This window comes from Patiria miniata, unplaced genomic scaffold (genome assembly GCF_015706575.1).
Source record: "Patiria miniata isolate m_02_andy unplaced genomic scaffold, ASM1570657v1 HiC_scaffold_6, whole genome shotgun sequence".
Lineage (NCBI taxonomy): Eukaryota > Metazoa > Echinodermata > Asteroidea > Valvatida > Asterinidae > Patiria > Patiria miniata.
In genome coordinates, this window is record NW_024037073.1 from 12,403,064 (window position 1) to 12,418,705 (window position 15,642).

The window sequence follows — 15,642 nt, forward strand, 5'->3', positions numbered from 1 at the left end:
CTTCAAGAAACACTGGCAGTTTGGGACTCAAAAGAGTGTTTGATTTTGAACAGATATTAAACAATGGGTTTTGAACGTACGAAACTCTTCTTCTAAGCATTGTTGTTGACATATATATGGTTTTCTGTCCACCTTAAAACAACTTAAAGTGAATGATAGCCTTGGTCAATGCTCTCGTCGTTATTCGTCCCGTACGCGGTCAATCGTCGGCATATATCCTCACGCGCTATGCACATGCATGTACATCAAAATACAGCGCGAACAGCGACCTCACGCGGCCACTATTTTTATATGCAAATCAGTTGGGGACGATCGAGAGCCTTGGTTCAATCGTCCATGTGAGGTTTTGGGGGTGGTGCTCATTATGTTAATAGCCTTAGCTGACCTTAAATGTCGTTTTCTTATTGGTCGATCGTTGCGTGGAAACTTGCATAGTGAAACGTGGCACCGTACATAATCCATACACGTACACGTTGTGTGTCTCTGCAAACGGCACCAATGCACAAGAACTGTGGTTCCTGTCACGTCCGCAAAAGGCGAATAAATTTGATGACGTCCGGATTTACCAAGGTGTGATTGGACACTCCACATATTAGCCCCACCTACACTTATCTGTATTCGCATACGAGGTTGTGCGCTAGAAATCCAGCGCAAAATAATGAAAAGCATAAGCTTTTGCCGACGATTGAACCAAGGCTCTCGATCGTCCCCAACTGATTTGCATATAAAAATAGTGGCCGCGTGAGTTCGCTGTTCGCGCTGTATTTTTACATGCATGTGCATAGCGCGTGAGGATATATGCCGACGATTGACCGCGTACGGGACGAATAACGACGAGAGCATTGACCAAGGCTAAGTGAATGACAGCCAGGTCTACAGAGCAGTGTTGTCTTTGCTGCTGTGGTAGAAGCTTCATGGGAATACACAACCTGTCACACGCACAGGTCGTTACGGGTGGTTGAGTCAAAACAGGCCCGCCTAAGCACCGTCGCGTACTACTTCAAAATCGAATATCTCCAAAAGTCGCAAAAAGTCGCAGCCAATTTTTTTTTTTTAAACTGTGTGTTAAGGTTCAGGCGTTTGCAAATTGCAAGAGCTGAAGCGGGAATCGGCGGGAATACATATTTTCTTCATGTGCATAAAAAAATACCATTTAATAGACGATTTACATGAATTTCTTAGGCTATTTGAAACAGTAAATCAAAACTAGACGGATTATGAATTTTATTTCCATGAAATATATGATATCTACAACATTCAAGTAAATTTTTGTGGCGATATCTTTTACGTAGCGACCGAGACAGCTAGTTATATAAGGCATTACGTTTAACCAGCTATATTTGGATTGTTACAATTCTAAGTGAAAACATCAGAGTATCGACCATGATTAAACAATTTGTGTCCCTATTTCATGCATTTAGAGTACCCCTGGACCTTTGGAACTAACAAAAATTGAAGATATTGATTCTGAAACAATCACTTTTTGACCATTTTGGCGCAGTTTGACCTTGAACTGGCCCAATGTGCGACATATGCAACGCGACTTAGGACACGTGACCTTTACTGGATGACCCCTGCAAGAAATCCAGTTATTGGAGGAAAACTTCGGCCGAAAAATGACGATCACAGGGTTTTTTACTGATCAAAACGAACCATACATGAATCGGAAGGGATTTTCAACCTCTTAAAACAAAACCGTTATTACCATAAGTCTTGGGTCAAGACTTTGTTGATTATTGGATCATACACGATAACCCACCGCCGCGAGAGGGCGTTATTACAACGAACCGCTATCACCCACGAACCGCAGGCCAGTTTAAGACCCGAAATTGCCTACGCCGGCCAAATCACGATTTGCATGCCTTCTTTTAGAGCATTTTGCAGGCCAAGAACTTGAGGATTTGTAAGAACAAAAAGAAGGGTGAAAGCCATGAACGAGATAAACAAAAACTGGTCTCTCTACCTAACTATAGTCAAATTCATGGGCGGACCCAGAGAGGTTACTGCCGGGGCGGAGGGTGTACATGTGCGGTGGGCCGAAGGCCCAAGGGCGGATCCAAGAGGGGCAATGGAGCCATGCCTCCGCGCCCCTCCCCCCCCCCAAAAAAAAGCAGTCATTACGTCACAAAAAAAGGCAGCCATTACGTACACCATCTTTTCCAAAAAAGAAGTTTGGTTAAAGTCAGAAATTGCCTCAGACCGCACCACAGAGCATCAAGAATCCATTTTTTTTCGGGGCCCGGCCTTAGGCCCCAAACCCCACTCCGTGAATCTGTGGACCCACTTTATTGGGGACCAATTTTGTTTGCCCCCCAAAACAAAGTTGTGTTCTGGATCCGCCATTGCGGAGGCCGAAGGGCTCTCACTTTCACACCGACGGAAGGTGCCCCTTTTCTCTGAGCAAGTGCCCCTTTTTGTTGTTGCTCCCCCAGTTTAAAAGCGTTCCGCCGCTCCTGTAGGCTGCCTACTGGGATCATTGTTGCCAAAATGTCAGTTTCATTATTGACGATAAGCAACCTAATTTGACGATAATCAAATCGGAAGTCAGGTGTAAATCATACGTACAATAAACATGATATCTACGTTGGAGCTTTTTTCATATTTCTAGAAGTTATTTTTTATGTAAAATAACCTGTTTAAACTAAATCAATATTCGTTATGCACAAATCTAAACCGATGACGTCATCAAACCGGAAATAACGTGTAAATCGAATGTGACTTGAAATCTATCGATCCCTAAATGCAATTGCTCATACTAATAAATATAATAAATGCTCAAAAGCGAAAAAATTTGGAATTTCATCATTATTTTGAATATTTTTCCGTTGTCTTTTTGGCATAATCATATTTACGAACTGAGACAATGTCAAATTGATCTGCGCCCCATCACCCTGTGTTTGTTACAAAGACAAAGGAGTTATTATGCAGGACGTCACGTGTCACAATACAATATCGTGAAGAACCGGCACAGCCAAGTTTTTACCCACTCGGTGTGGATGTAAAGTATCACAAACATAGCCTAGAAATATCTTAAGTTCTTCCATTACAATAGTCTTGGGCATGTGGACGTTATTGCGTGAGGGATAAGCGAGATTCATGTCCCATGTAGGCAAGAAAAACGCCCCGAGGCCTCCTAAGGCCTCACGGTTGATGAGTTCAATCTGTGTGAAGATGTAGTCCGATGCGAACATCGCGGCTTCCCAGGTTTTATGCTCCTTTGCATGGGGTCCTTTGATGACGATAGGTACATCGGGGCATCTGCGCCTTAGATCAATGACAGCTTTCCTGATTAGACGGACTCGCTCGATGTAGCTGTCCCGCGTCCATTGGCTGAAGTGGGCCCATGGACTGATGACTACAACGTAGTTGCAATCGGCATCGTTGAGTCCATTCAAGACATCCACCTCCTCTTTCATCTCGTTCAGCTTATAGGTGTGCGACCCGATCACGTACGGGTGAAACTGAAAATACAAGGTGAGATTGAGAGAGTCATAGTGGATTTTTGACCACAATCTCCTGCCGGGCTTATCGACGGTGGCAGTGTTCAGTAACTTGATTAAACCATCCAGCCATTGACGAGTGGTTGAATCGCCAAGTAGCACAACACGCTTCCCGCGGAGGCAGGACGTCAGCGACGACTTCTCCGTCCAAGTCCCGAACTCGCACAAGAGTGAGTTCCACTTGCCATTCATCCAATACCCCTGGAGTGTAGGGATCGGCTGGTCCGCCTTGCAGCGAGGCAGTTTGTTGTGCTGAAATTCCGACCCTGTATGTGGTAAAATACGAATCGCAAACTCTTATCTTAAATACGTTGTCCGTCCGTAATCAGTGCTTGGTATACATATCGTCACCGACACCACGAAGTACCAGTAAAAACTAGCATTCGGAGAAAACGGCATCTGAAGTGGAACACCTTCTAAAACAACACTTTGCGTCAAAACTGCAGAGTATTTTTAGTTGGGTTTCTCGTTGTGGACACTAGATGTATCGATGTCATTAAATTTGCTGTTTTCACCAGTTTGTGTATTAAAACAACAAGAAATAAGAGAAAAAAAGATGAGTGCTAGTTCGTGAAACCAAAAAGCTGCGAAACTGTAAATTCTCGTTTTCACGAAGTAGCACGATTCAATGCATTACAACACTAGAAGAGTGTTACTTCGTGGAAACGGAGGTCAGCGCGCACGCGCTCAAACCCGAAGAGTGTTACTTCGTGAAAACGTTTTTGCTTGCATTTGAGAAGAGTGCGCGCCATGCATTACAATGGTAAATGGAACTTGAGTGTTACTTCGTGAAAACGAAAATTGTCACTTTCTCGCAAAAGTTGCCATGGTAATTAGCGTAATTATTAAAGTAAAGCTCTTGAAGATTTGAAACTTCGTGCAATGGTAGGCCTTGATGAATAATGTTTAAAAATGTAAGAAACTGAAAACTGAAAAAATATATGGTTTAACACGTGGAGTGTTACTTCGTGGTGTCGGTGACGATATATAACCCTCTCTCAATTTCGTTTTTTTCAAAGTTAATTTAAACATAGCCTAGATAATGAAAGGTTTATATATAGGCCTATAGACAATTGGGCAAACCATGTCACATGACTGTTTGTTAATTGCCGTCAACCACATCAAAGCATGTGCCACCAACCTTCAATTCGCAATGCGGAATTCGCCACGGGAACATCTTGCTCATAATATGGGCTGCAACGAAAAGGAAAAGATGACGTTTAATTCATAGAATCTCAGGCGAAATCATTTCACTCCAACTTTTTTCTTTAGATTCGATACATTTATTTCAATGCTGCCATAAAGGATGATACATAATGTTACATAATCAAATTGACAATACATGTACAAAGATATATTAACAACTGATATAATAGTTAACATTAACTAAATGGCAGCATCTAGGTCCGGGGTGAAGCATCAGCTTTTGTTCCCCAGCCTATGGACAGACAGACATACGTGAAATGAAAAGACAAAGCAAAGACACAGGTGTAAGACATAAATCAAGGCCGTTATTATCCCTATTAAATGCAATTACAAAAAAATGAGCATTAAGTTTTCTAGCAAAAACACAGAGAGTGGTTGATGATTTAAATGAGGCATCCAGACTATTCCAAAATAGAGTGCCACGTTGGACAACACTAATTTTGGACAATGGGGTTCTACTATAATTAACATAAAGATTTTTCCTATAGATTTTTCCCATGGTATTGGGAAGTTCGCTCCCACCACTACCCGCTCCCTCACCCCTGCTATTGGATCATTAATTCATGTTCCTAAATCTTGCACATGTATGCCAATTGGGAATTGGCTGTGCTTTAAATCAACGTTTGTGTGTGCATGCTTAAAACAACAAGGGTGCACCCCTGTAGCCACCAGTGCTAAATGCCCATACTTCAAAATTCTCTTTAAAATACTCAGAACTCTCACATGTATTTAAGTTGCACAGAAAAATGATGATCAACTTGTCATGTTTCCTTTTCTTTTCATTTTTTGGTGGGTTGACCAAAAACGGAAAAGTAGCCATCTTGAAAAACGATCTCTCCACAACATGGCAAAATAGCGCCACTTTCGAGCCCAATTGCATTCAAAATGCTCAGAATTGGAAGGCCCAAGTCCGGGCAAGAGGTTTATTGCAATATCTCTTCAATTCCCCAATTTTATGGCTCTCAGAACTCTTTAATATGGAATATTTTGAGAGTATAACTTTTATTCATGAGCTCGGCGGATGGGTTTGTGCCTATTTACAGCTGTGCACCCCTAAAGCTTTTCCTTTGTCTTTGCTGAATTAATATTTGACATGGTCTAATGTACTTGTAAATAATTATCTTGATGCCAAAAACCCCTGGAATTTAAAGTATTAAAATCAAACTTTTATCCGCATTTAAGCATTTACTAATTTGAACAATTGCATTTAGGAATCGATATACATTTTAATTGCACATTGTTTCCGGGTTGATGACGTCATCAGTTTCAACGAATTCTGATTAAGATTAAACAGATTTTATATGTTGCAAAAAGACTTCTGGAAATGTGATAATACCACGAACGTAGGCCTATGTGTACGTAATAATTACACATGACTTTCGGTTTGATGACGTCACAGTATTATGTTGTCAATAATAAAGCTGAAATCACTATTTAAGCAACAATGATATTTTGGCAAATGGGTACCGAACGATGCAAAACATTGATCATTTAGAAAATCTCCCTACAATAACATCCGTCCACGGACTTTGTGTGGGTGTGCTGTGTGTGTACAAAAGGCCCGAGGGATTAGCGTGTTTAGACGTCACTCGGAGGCGAGTTAAGTCAATCCTGACGTCTTAACCCGTCAGCCGTGCTTGTGTAGCCAGTGCGAGTAATCACGTCCTCCGACGCGAACTGGTTTTAAGCAAGGTTGAACAAAAATAGTTGCTACGAATGGGCGGGGGGTCAATACTAATTCTAACATTAATCAAAAGTACAAGTTGTACTGCCCACCTTTTGTATAAGTATTCCACACCATTAGCCAATTCTTTTGCTCTGTCACCAGTAGCCTGACGGTGAATATTGAGTGCGTACAGGGACTCACAGGGAAAGTCTGGTTTCTTGTCACAGAGAAAGACAGTGCTTCCCAATGCACGGTAGGCAGGGTACTCGCACTTCCCTTCCCACTTCCCATGGTGCTGCAGATAGCACACGGCATCCGTTGTGTTGCCTTTGAACGAATAACGTCCCAACCAAATAATCCTTCGCTCCGAATTCCACACAATGTTCCTCAAGTGGTACACAGCCTCGCTTGCGTGGACCAGGATCAAGTTGAACTTGGCGTTGCCGGGCCAGGCGGCCAGCACGTACGCGTCGTAGGTACCGTTGCCGTGGTCAACTACATGTCCAGCGGTGCTCGCCTTGGGGTCTTTATCGGAGTTCAAAGTAGCGTACCACATGTCCCCGCCAAGAATGCGTTTCCTCCCGTTGAAATCCCTGCTCTGAATTCGGTATTGTAAGACATCCCCTACTTTGATGCTTCGCCCTACGTGTGATACCAGCTCGACGTGTGTCATTTTGAAACTCGTCAACTCCATACTTGTCCCTCTCCCCGTGCTGTTCACGGCTTCTATGTTCTTGTATGCCGTGGAATCCACATCGTTGAATACAGTCTTATCCCACGTTTTGAGGAGCAAGTTTTGATCTGATGCCGCAAGCTGTGTTCCGGGGGTTCTTGGTACCTGAGACTGGTCAAGAGAAAACTGACCACGTGGCAGTATTTTGGGCGGGAGAATCACTTTCTTCGGTGCAATCAAGTGGAATTGTCCGCTTTGATAGAATAGTGCCTGTAGTAATGTTCACGAGTGCAAAACAAAGGGGAAAATCAATAAAGGGCTTCCACAAGTAAACAAATAAATAAATAAAAACAAAAATCGGCTAGAATAAGTTAATAGAGATTACTTCCCAGCTGTAAATCGATTTACATCGTTATAACAAAAGTGCACGAACACTGATATGTGTACAACTTTAAAGTGGGCATTGTTCTCTACCCGACTCATGCATTTCTGTTATATTTTTGAGGTAGAATTTTTTGTTGTATTTTCATTTTTTTCTAATGAGACTTATTCAAACATCTTACACACTTTTTTCTTGTAAGACTTCTATTCAAATATGTATACGAAACCTATTTTTATCGACAGTCTCTATTGTGCAATAATTTACACTGCATTCAATACTATAGTCTTCGGCCTCTTCGTTTCTTTTCCCCTTTGTTCTTTTTTAGAGGTTGGGCCCATGCCCCACCGGGAGGCCGTTGCCCTTTGCGACACTGTATTAGCGGAACTTGTCATGAATAATCAAAGTGTAGTCCGACAGCCAGTGTGAACCGTGTTTTGTTGGATATATATGTTTTTGTGTATTCTACCCAAGAAGGTCATACTATTAAAGCTATAGTCCATCATTTGCATTCATCCGAAAAAGTAACTGGCGTATTATTGTTGAAAAACATACTTGGTTGAAAGATAGTAAGTGGACTAAACTCCCTGTGAAATTAATCTTTCAGGCAAGCTATAATTTTGAAGTAATCAACGCCTAAGACGCACCGTAGGAAATTTTAAATTAGTAGTTCGTTTTGTTATTCGGCGCAGCGCGCGCAAGCATTGGCACGACGCACAGGCGCGCGCGGTTGCTATAATTCGTCGGATCAGTGCGCGACATCGCGTATAGCTGCAATTCAAAACAATTCAAAACATGATTCAGCAACTTTTGATTTAAAATTTAGATCCTAGAATGCTGTTTTTCGCGGAATATACAGCTGAAGCTGAGCTGAAACTTCATCAGGTTAGTTGTTCAGTATCCTTCATTAGATTTTGAACACTTTTGTTGCTTCAAACGAACAAAATGCACAAATTACAAATGATGGACTATATCTTTAAAGAATCTGCATGATGACATCTTCTCAGGGTTGGGCAATTTTTCTATGATATCGATTGTTTATTGAGTGATCGGGCATAACCGCATCAGTTTTTAGAATTGTTCAAATAAATCTTGTTTGTGTCCGTTTTTCTGGACTGTAATTCTCCGCGGGTTTTCTCCTCAATGGTTTATGGTATAAACTTGTAACTTAAAAAAAAATCATCGCTGACCCTGAGTGGTGCATTAGTTGAAAAAGTTACCCACGTCTTTCACTAATAACTCTTGAACAAAAAGAAAATCAATGACTCTTGTATTTTGTAATCACATAAACCATTAATAAATTGATAATCAATTTTTATCTTGCACGTGAAATCGCTCGACCTTTACCTCCGGGGCTACATCAAAGTCAAAGTTAGGTGAATTCAAAATGTAGAAATTTCTTCCAAATGGTTTACGGGATGATGATAAAACCTAATATGAATCTGAACCCTGGTCCGAAGATGTGAAAATGTTGTGAAGTTGTGACGCAAAAATTAACAGCGATTTAATGTCAACATTTTAAAAATTACTTTGAACTGTAACTTTTCACATAAGTGGAGTACAGTTCTCATTTTTGTTTGATCAGTTAGACAGTGTCAAGAGTAATATTTTGAATTTCCGTACACTTAGTCGTTTGACCATTACTTCTGGTGTAATGAAATTTGAGTATAACTTGGAAATGGAAGCATTTTACTAGTTATATAAGTAAGACAAATAATCAGTGGGAATGTCAAACACAAAAATGGGTATGATGACGTCATTACTTGAAAGGACGTCCTCTAGCGGTACGTCAAAGATAGATGAAATTTGAATTTAAAAACCATTTGTCACAAATTTTATCAAATTACCCCCGATTTTTTTTGTACAATCTCAAAGGACTTTGTTGGGGTTCAGAATCATGCGTCATCGGACCGGAAGTTATTGTAGACAGCATTTGAAAATGATCAGTTTTCTTTCCTTTAAGTTGAAATCGAGACCGGAAGTTAAGTGTTATTAATACCTACACTGAAATATTCATTTTAATTTTCATATTTTCAGAAGTTGTTTTCACTGTATGATGAACGTTATCCTGTCTGAACTAAATAAATATTAAGTTTGGACATTTTAACTGATGACGTCATCAGTGTAAATAAAATGTATACTGATATCTATAAAACCCGAAAGGATACTTTTTTGTTCAAGCTAAAACAAATGGTCCAACTGGAAACGGATGAATTTCTGTTCATAAAAATATTCACAACTTAGCTGGCCAATAAAATAGTTGTAGCTCTAGTTATATTTGCAGTGTTATTTGTTTGATACAGGGATCATGGCAAATGTAATAGACTAAAGGACCAAATTCTTTAGAAAGAAATTTTGGGGCGAGCTGGGGATATTTTATCAGTCTAGGTTTTATTCTAGTTTTTATGAGGAAAAACTTGCAGAGGGTAAAGCATGAATAGGTTTTTGTTATCAAAACAAAGAGACTGGAATTGGCGTACAGCATGACTACATGTAGTCTAAATGAAAGTCGATGCCATTCCTGTTAGGTTGGGGATGTGTGTAACCGCAGGATGGACCCGTGCTGTTTTTTTGTAAGGTTGAGTAGGCCTACACAATGCTAGCATCCGTACGTCTATTGAACTCTAAAATGAAACTAGAGGTTCGCGTTTGTTGTTACAAACGCAAGGTGGTCGGGCACGCAATTTGTTAATTAAACACTGTCGAGTTGAGTTATGAATATGTTTTTGTAAGAACAAGGATCACAAATGTATTATAGGGCCTGAAAATAATGTAAAGGAGATTTTTCAGAAGTGTTTCTATTTTTTTCTTGCAAGGGTAAGGATGATACTTTGTCGTGATATAGTTACTTTTGTTACATTACCTCGCAGTTTGGCCTGATGACCTTTGAAAATAACTCAAAAAAATGAATTTTTGCAGCCTCAAAATTGCCCCAAAATGGCCAAAACACATAATGGCCCGTAACCATGGCAACGGGCAAAATATCGGTTTAAAAAGTCTATTTTAGTTACTTGCTCCCAAAGTCCTTTCATCCCTCAAAGTTTTAAAAAATTCGATTTTTTTTTTTTTTTTGAGCGTGGACACTTATATGAAGTATTTACACGAAATTACTCTTAATATATTAAATTATCAGTTATGTGCTCATCTATGAAAGTCTTACTGATTTCAGTGGTGTGTTCAATATAAACTATGTCAAAGCGATTAAAATGGGGAAAAAAGACATTCATTTCGCAATAATACTCACTGTCCACTGTGCGTACAGTGCAGATTTAGTTTTTTGGGTGGGGTGGGTTTTTTCTTTTCATGCTAGATACCCACTTCCTATACAAAATGTCCCTCAAATGACCCAATGCATCACCTCTGAAGTGGGAGCAATCATATTCCAAAATTTTGATTTTCATCCCAATGATATCATTATTCATCCGTCTTTGTGCCGCTGCGTGTACAAATGAAATAAACGGCCTGAAGTTTTGCATATTTTATGAACATCTACAAAAGAGACACGACCATTAATTGCCTCTGCGCGCCGCATTTTGATAAACTGTCTTTTTCAGTCTCAGTGTCGGAATTATTAGCTTCTATATCAATGCTATCTAATAGTTTAGATGCATCAAGTCAATTTGTGAAGTTTCACCTAAATTTACACCTTTCGAGATGTACCACAAACGCATAAACACTCACTTATACCCGTATAGAGAGGCAATTCATCAGGATCCACATTTCTTTGTTTTTGTTTACTCTTTTTGTGTTCCCATTATTAATTTAAAGATACTTCCCTCCTCAACAAGCAAAATATTAATAACACGTTAAAAGCGACAAATGTGTTTACTTGGTAGTTGGTACTAACAAGTCTGTACCTTCCTGTTTCAAGAAATGAAGACTAGAATGGTAATTAAATTTAAATGACATTGAGTGTCAACAATAAATTATCATCTGTGGAGAAGCTGCATGGTAGAAAGCTTGAGGAACCGGTATCGGCTGAGCATATGCAGCGCGCGATTGTATGCTTTTTGGCAATTGAAAGGTTAAACAGGGTAGCTTCATCAGTAATAACATTTTAAAAACAGGTGGGCCCATTATTGATAAAAAGAGCACCTGAAACCTAAACCTAGAACTGACACTTAGGTATTCCATTATTGTCATTGTGTTAGCTGAATCAGTTACTCATGCAATAGACTTTTCCCCTGGTCCTGCGAGAGCTTATAATGTCAAATGATCATTTAGTGCCCGTGTAAAGATTTCCTGATTCGGCCTATATTGTGACATCACTGTTCATTTAGGTGGAGCATTAGTCATCGAATGCGGTCATAGATCTTGTGTAATCTTAATTTTACTGTAATTTTTACTTAATTTTGTAATTCATTGTGGATATGTCTTTCTCTCTTTGTTCTCTTTTATGTTTGAATTATTGCCAATAAAAGACTGTCCGCCTACCTCACGCCTCTTTCCGCAGTTAGTGATATCAGTGCATCAGATTGTCATGGGCCTTTCGTTCTGATGTGAATTAAGTAAATCCCATCCCATTGGAATAGGTGAAAACCCCATAGCCTTTTATATGACTCAAGAGAGGGAATTTAGCACACATTGCTGTGTGGCTCACAGCACAGAGGATAATTTGAGACACATTTATGGGTTTTACAACTTCCTACTTCCAACTTCCTACTCCCCCCATTATCCTTAGATTTTACGGAGGCCAAGTGTCCGGTGAAAAAAACGTGTCGACATTTCAGCACGGATGTGCCCCCCCCCCCCCAAAAAAATGCTGGATACACTGCTGCACCGATGGACGATGCATTTTACTGAGCAAGTGCCCCTTTTTGGTGATGCCCACCAGTTTGAAAACCGTTCCGCCGCCGCTGATTGCACGTGTCACTACAGGGTGAGTCAAAAAAAGCGGAACCCAAACCCCCAAAATTATATTTCATATTTAAAAAAAATATGTAGCACCAAACATAATAATGAATGGAAAACCAAATTCATAAGCTACTTTTAGATGAAAAAAATACTGAAATTGCTCAATCCGTTCAAAGAATATCGCCATTTAAACACAATGACCCTAAAACCTCTTTCGTCCAAAAATGCGATTTCAAGAATCGTCGTCAAAACTGTTTTCAAACATCACCAGCGATAAAACCTAAGTTTAAAAGTCAAAAATATTCAACAAAGTCCTTTTGAAGGCCCGTCTTTTAAAAAAACCGTGGATTTTATAAATCATATTGTTTGCCGCCCAGGGTTGTTAATAAAGATAGTGTGTACTACAGCTGTTGACAGTTGTTGAAACAAGTATTCTGTGTCATTTTCGTTGTTCCAAACAGTCAGAATACATACTAAACTGCTTTTTTTGTTGTTGGACGAAACAGGTTTTAGGGTCATTGCATTTAAATGGTGATATTCTTTGAACGGATTGAACAATTTCAGTAATTTTTTTCATCTAAAAGTAGCTTAAGAAATTGGCTTTCCAGTCATTATTATGTTTGGTGCTACATATTTTTTTTTAAAATATGAAATATATTATGGGGGGGGGGGGGTTTGGGTTCCGCTTTTCGACTCACCCTGTATCATGGCTATATGAGGCTACACTGTAACGTATATTTACTCTTACAAATTACAGAATGTCGAGCGAAGTTTCAATCAAACGGCAAAAGCCATGTGATTCTCAGGTTATTTACATGTGCGTGCACTCTGACCCAAACAAGATTGCATATTACACATTATACCAGAAAAACCAGACTGAACATGTTTATCCTCTGTCCCATATTTAACCCTTTCATGCACACATTGTTTATTGACTAGGGCCCCCCAGGACCAAATTGTTTGCTCAGTCATGCGGAAATCACTAGAGCGTGAACAAAATGAGCACGAGTCAAAAACTAACTTTTTTCAACCCAGATTTTCATTGCAAAGGAGTGATTAAAATCATAAATGTTGTGTGTAAAGTTTGTTCCTTGAACCTTACTCTTTTATGTGATGTAAAAATGAAGTCCATACGTGCAAATATAAGGAAGTTATGCTTTTTGTTCATCTGGTCCCAATTATCAAAACTGCAAGCCATTTCACCACATGACCAAATGGCACTCCATACCTCAAATTGTGCGTGGATACTTCTGAAGCACTTTTCTCATTTTTTTTGGTATGGTAATACTATGAATAAACCACACCAATAGAAAGATCCGAAAACACTCTTTCAGCTGGTATATGGTTGATGTATGGGCGGCCAAACATATCAACATGCCGCCTTTCTGAAAAGTAGTAAATAATCTGTGTTGAGGGTGTTCTGTGCGTGGTTTTCTGGTCGACAAAAGTCGCCCATGGTAAGGAAAGGGTTAAAAGAATTCAATAATTTGTTCTTTGAAACAAATGTTTTGTCAAATATTCTTGAACAACTAAAACAGACCATCATGTTTCGTTTTATTTTATGTAATTTAACAAAATTTAGTAATACAAAATAATGAGAAATATAGACAGCGCCACCATTATAGTTGTGAAAATCACAGAATGTCCCCCTGCAGATTCTGGCTAAACATGGTCTAAAGAACAGGGATCTGTCCAAACATATTATATATCCCCTGATGCAAGGTTCAGGTAAAAAGTGGCATCTGGCTGCCGGACTAATTGGAATACTTTTTTAAGATAAAACACCACATTGCAATAAATGCGGGTTGAGAAGCACTGTTTTAGTTTGGATACCATACATGGTGCTTTTCGTTGACAGCGGAAACATTGTATTGTTCCGTAGACATTGCTGTGGGAATACATGTATTTTTCTTTGAAATACATGGAAAAATTAATACACCTTCCGCAAACTGTTTACTCACTGTATTTACCTGAAATACACATATAAAAAAACAGGTTCGAGGGCCTGATCTTTCGACATGTACTATTGGTGTCTTTCTCAAATTGCATGCAGGCCTTTCAAAATTTCGAGGAAAAATCCTCGCACAAAATGTTACATCTAGCATACACCATAAAAAAGTAGTTTTCTTGATTTTTATAAAACGTCAGTGCCTACTGCTGTTTTTCACATATCCCCCCATGCAAACCTTTTACAGAGCTGAGATTTTGTGACCCTTAGTAACAATACAGGTCAAGTATTGACAATGCACTCCAAACAAAGTCTTACCATTGCATATGACAAGGTTGCCAACATTATGAGAGTAATAGGAACCAAGGTCTTCCAGTGACAAACAGCAGTCCGGGGACAAAGCCCGCCACTTGCGCCATTTTCCTTCATATTTGTTGATTGATGGACGGAGCCTGCGAACAATATTAAACCAGGATAGAAATTACTAACCGAGGCATTAAGCTCTCCAGAGCAGGAATGGCGGAGGGGGGGGGGGGGGGGTAACAGGCATGTGTTATAGGTGAGTAAACAAAAAAAAACGAATCAAAAATGGCAGGACCAATTTTTGAATGAAGTTTGGCCCGTAGCACTTTCAAATTGTAGGATATGAAAGCCCAATCAATGAGCTTTCTTTTAGTACAAGAATCAACCAAATCATTCGTGTAATTTTCAAGTTACGAAATTTTGAACACAAACACCGTTTTAGAGTTCTGTCCTCGGATCACAAAAAAAATCTAGCCTACTTACCAATGTCCAGATCACTTCTGAAGACACTGCCAGGTCCAAAGGAGCAGAATTGAACGTTCAATTCTGCCAGCGACTATTTCCGTGTGCTCGAAACATCACAGGGTGTGGTTAAATTGGGACTCATTGGTTTGAACTGCGCTTGCCTTAGTGAAAATATTTAGACAGTGAAATGTGACGTGTGTGCGTTAGAGCTATATTATAATGTAACAGAGACAGACACGAGCAATTTGATATAAATATGCATACCACACACAACACACTACAACAACCGACATATGCAACGCGACTTAGGTCACGTGACCCTTACTGAATGACCCCTGCAAGAAATGACTTTGTTGATTATTGGATCATACACGATAACCCACCGCCGCGAGAGGGCGTTATCACAACGAACCGCTATCACCAACGAACCGCAGGCCAGTTTAAGACCCGAAATTGCCTACGCCGGCCAAATCACGATTTGCATGCCTTCTTTTAGAGCATTTTGCAGGCCAAGAACTTGAGGATTTGTAAGAACAAAAAGAAGGGTGAAAGCCATGAACGGGACTAATTTTTGGATAGAATTTTCTCCCAAAATTCATTGGTGACCCTCCCCTTTCCTAATTTGATGTGTGTCGTCCCAAACACGCT

The 15,642-nt window shown here is 39.8% G+C and overlaps 1 protein-coding gene across 1 annotated transcript; it reads right to left on the reverse strand.

Moving 5' to 3' along the window:
• Window positions 1-1,190: 1,190 nt before the first annotated feature.
• On the reverse strand, window positions 1,191-15,313 carry LOC119743447 (NXPE family member 4-like). Its single transcript, XM_038219848.1, has 5 exons — window positions 15,013-15,313; window positions 14,545-14,678; window positions 6,483-7,315; window positions 4,642-4,694; window positions 1,191-3,766 (listed from the first exon to the last, which is right to left on the reverse strand). Exons 2-5 carry the CDS (start codon window positions 14,653-14,655, stop codon window positions 2,940-2,942), a joined length of 1,824 nt encoding a protein of 607 aa, XP_038075776.1. The 5' UTR covers window positions 14,656-14,678; window positions 15,013-15,313; the 3' UTR covers window positions 1,191-2,939.
• Between the last annotated feature and the right edge of the window lie 329 nt (window positions 15,314-15,642).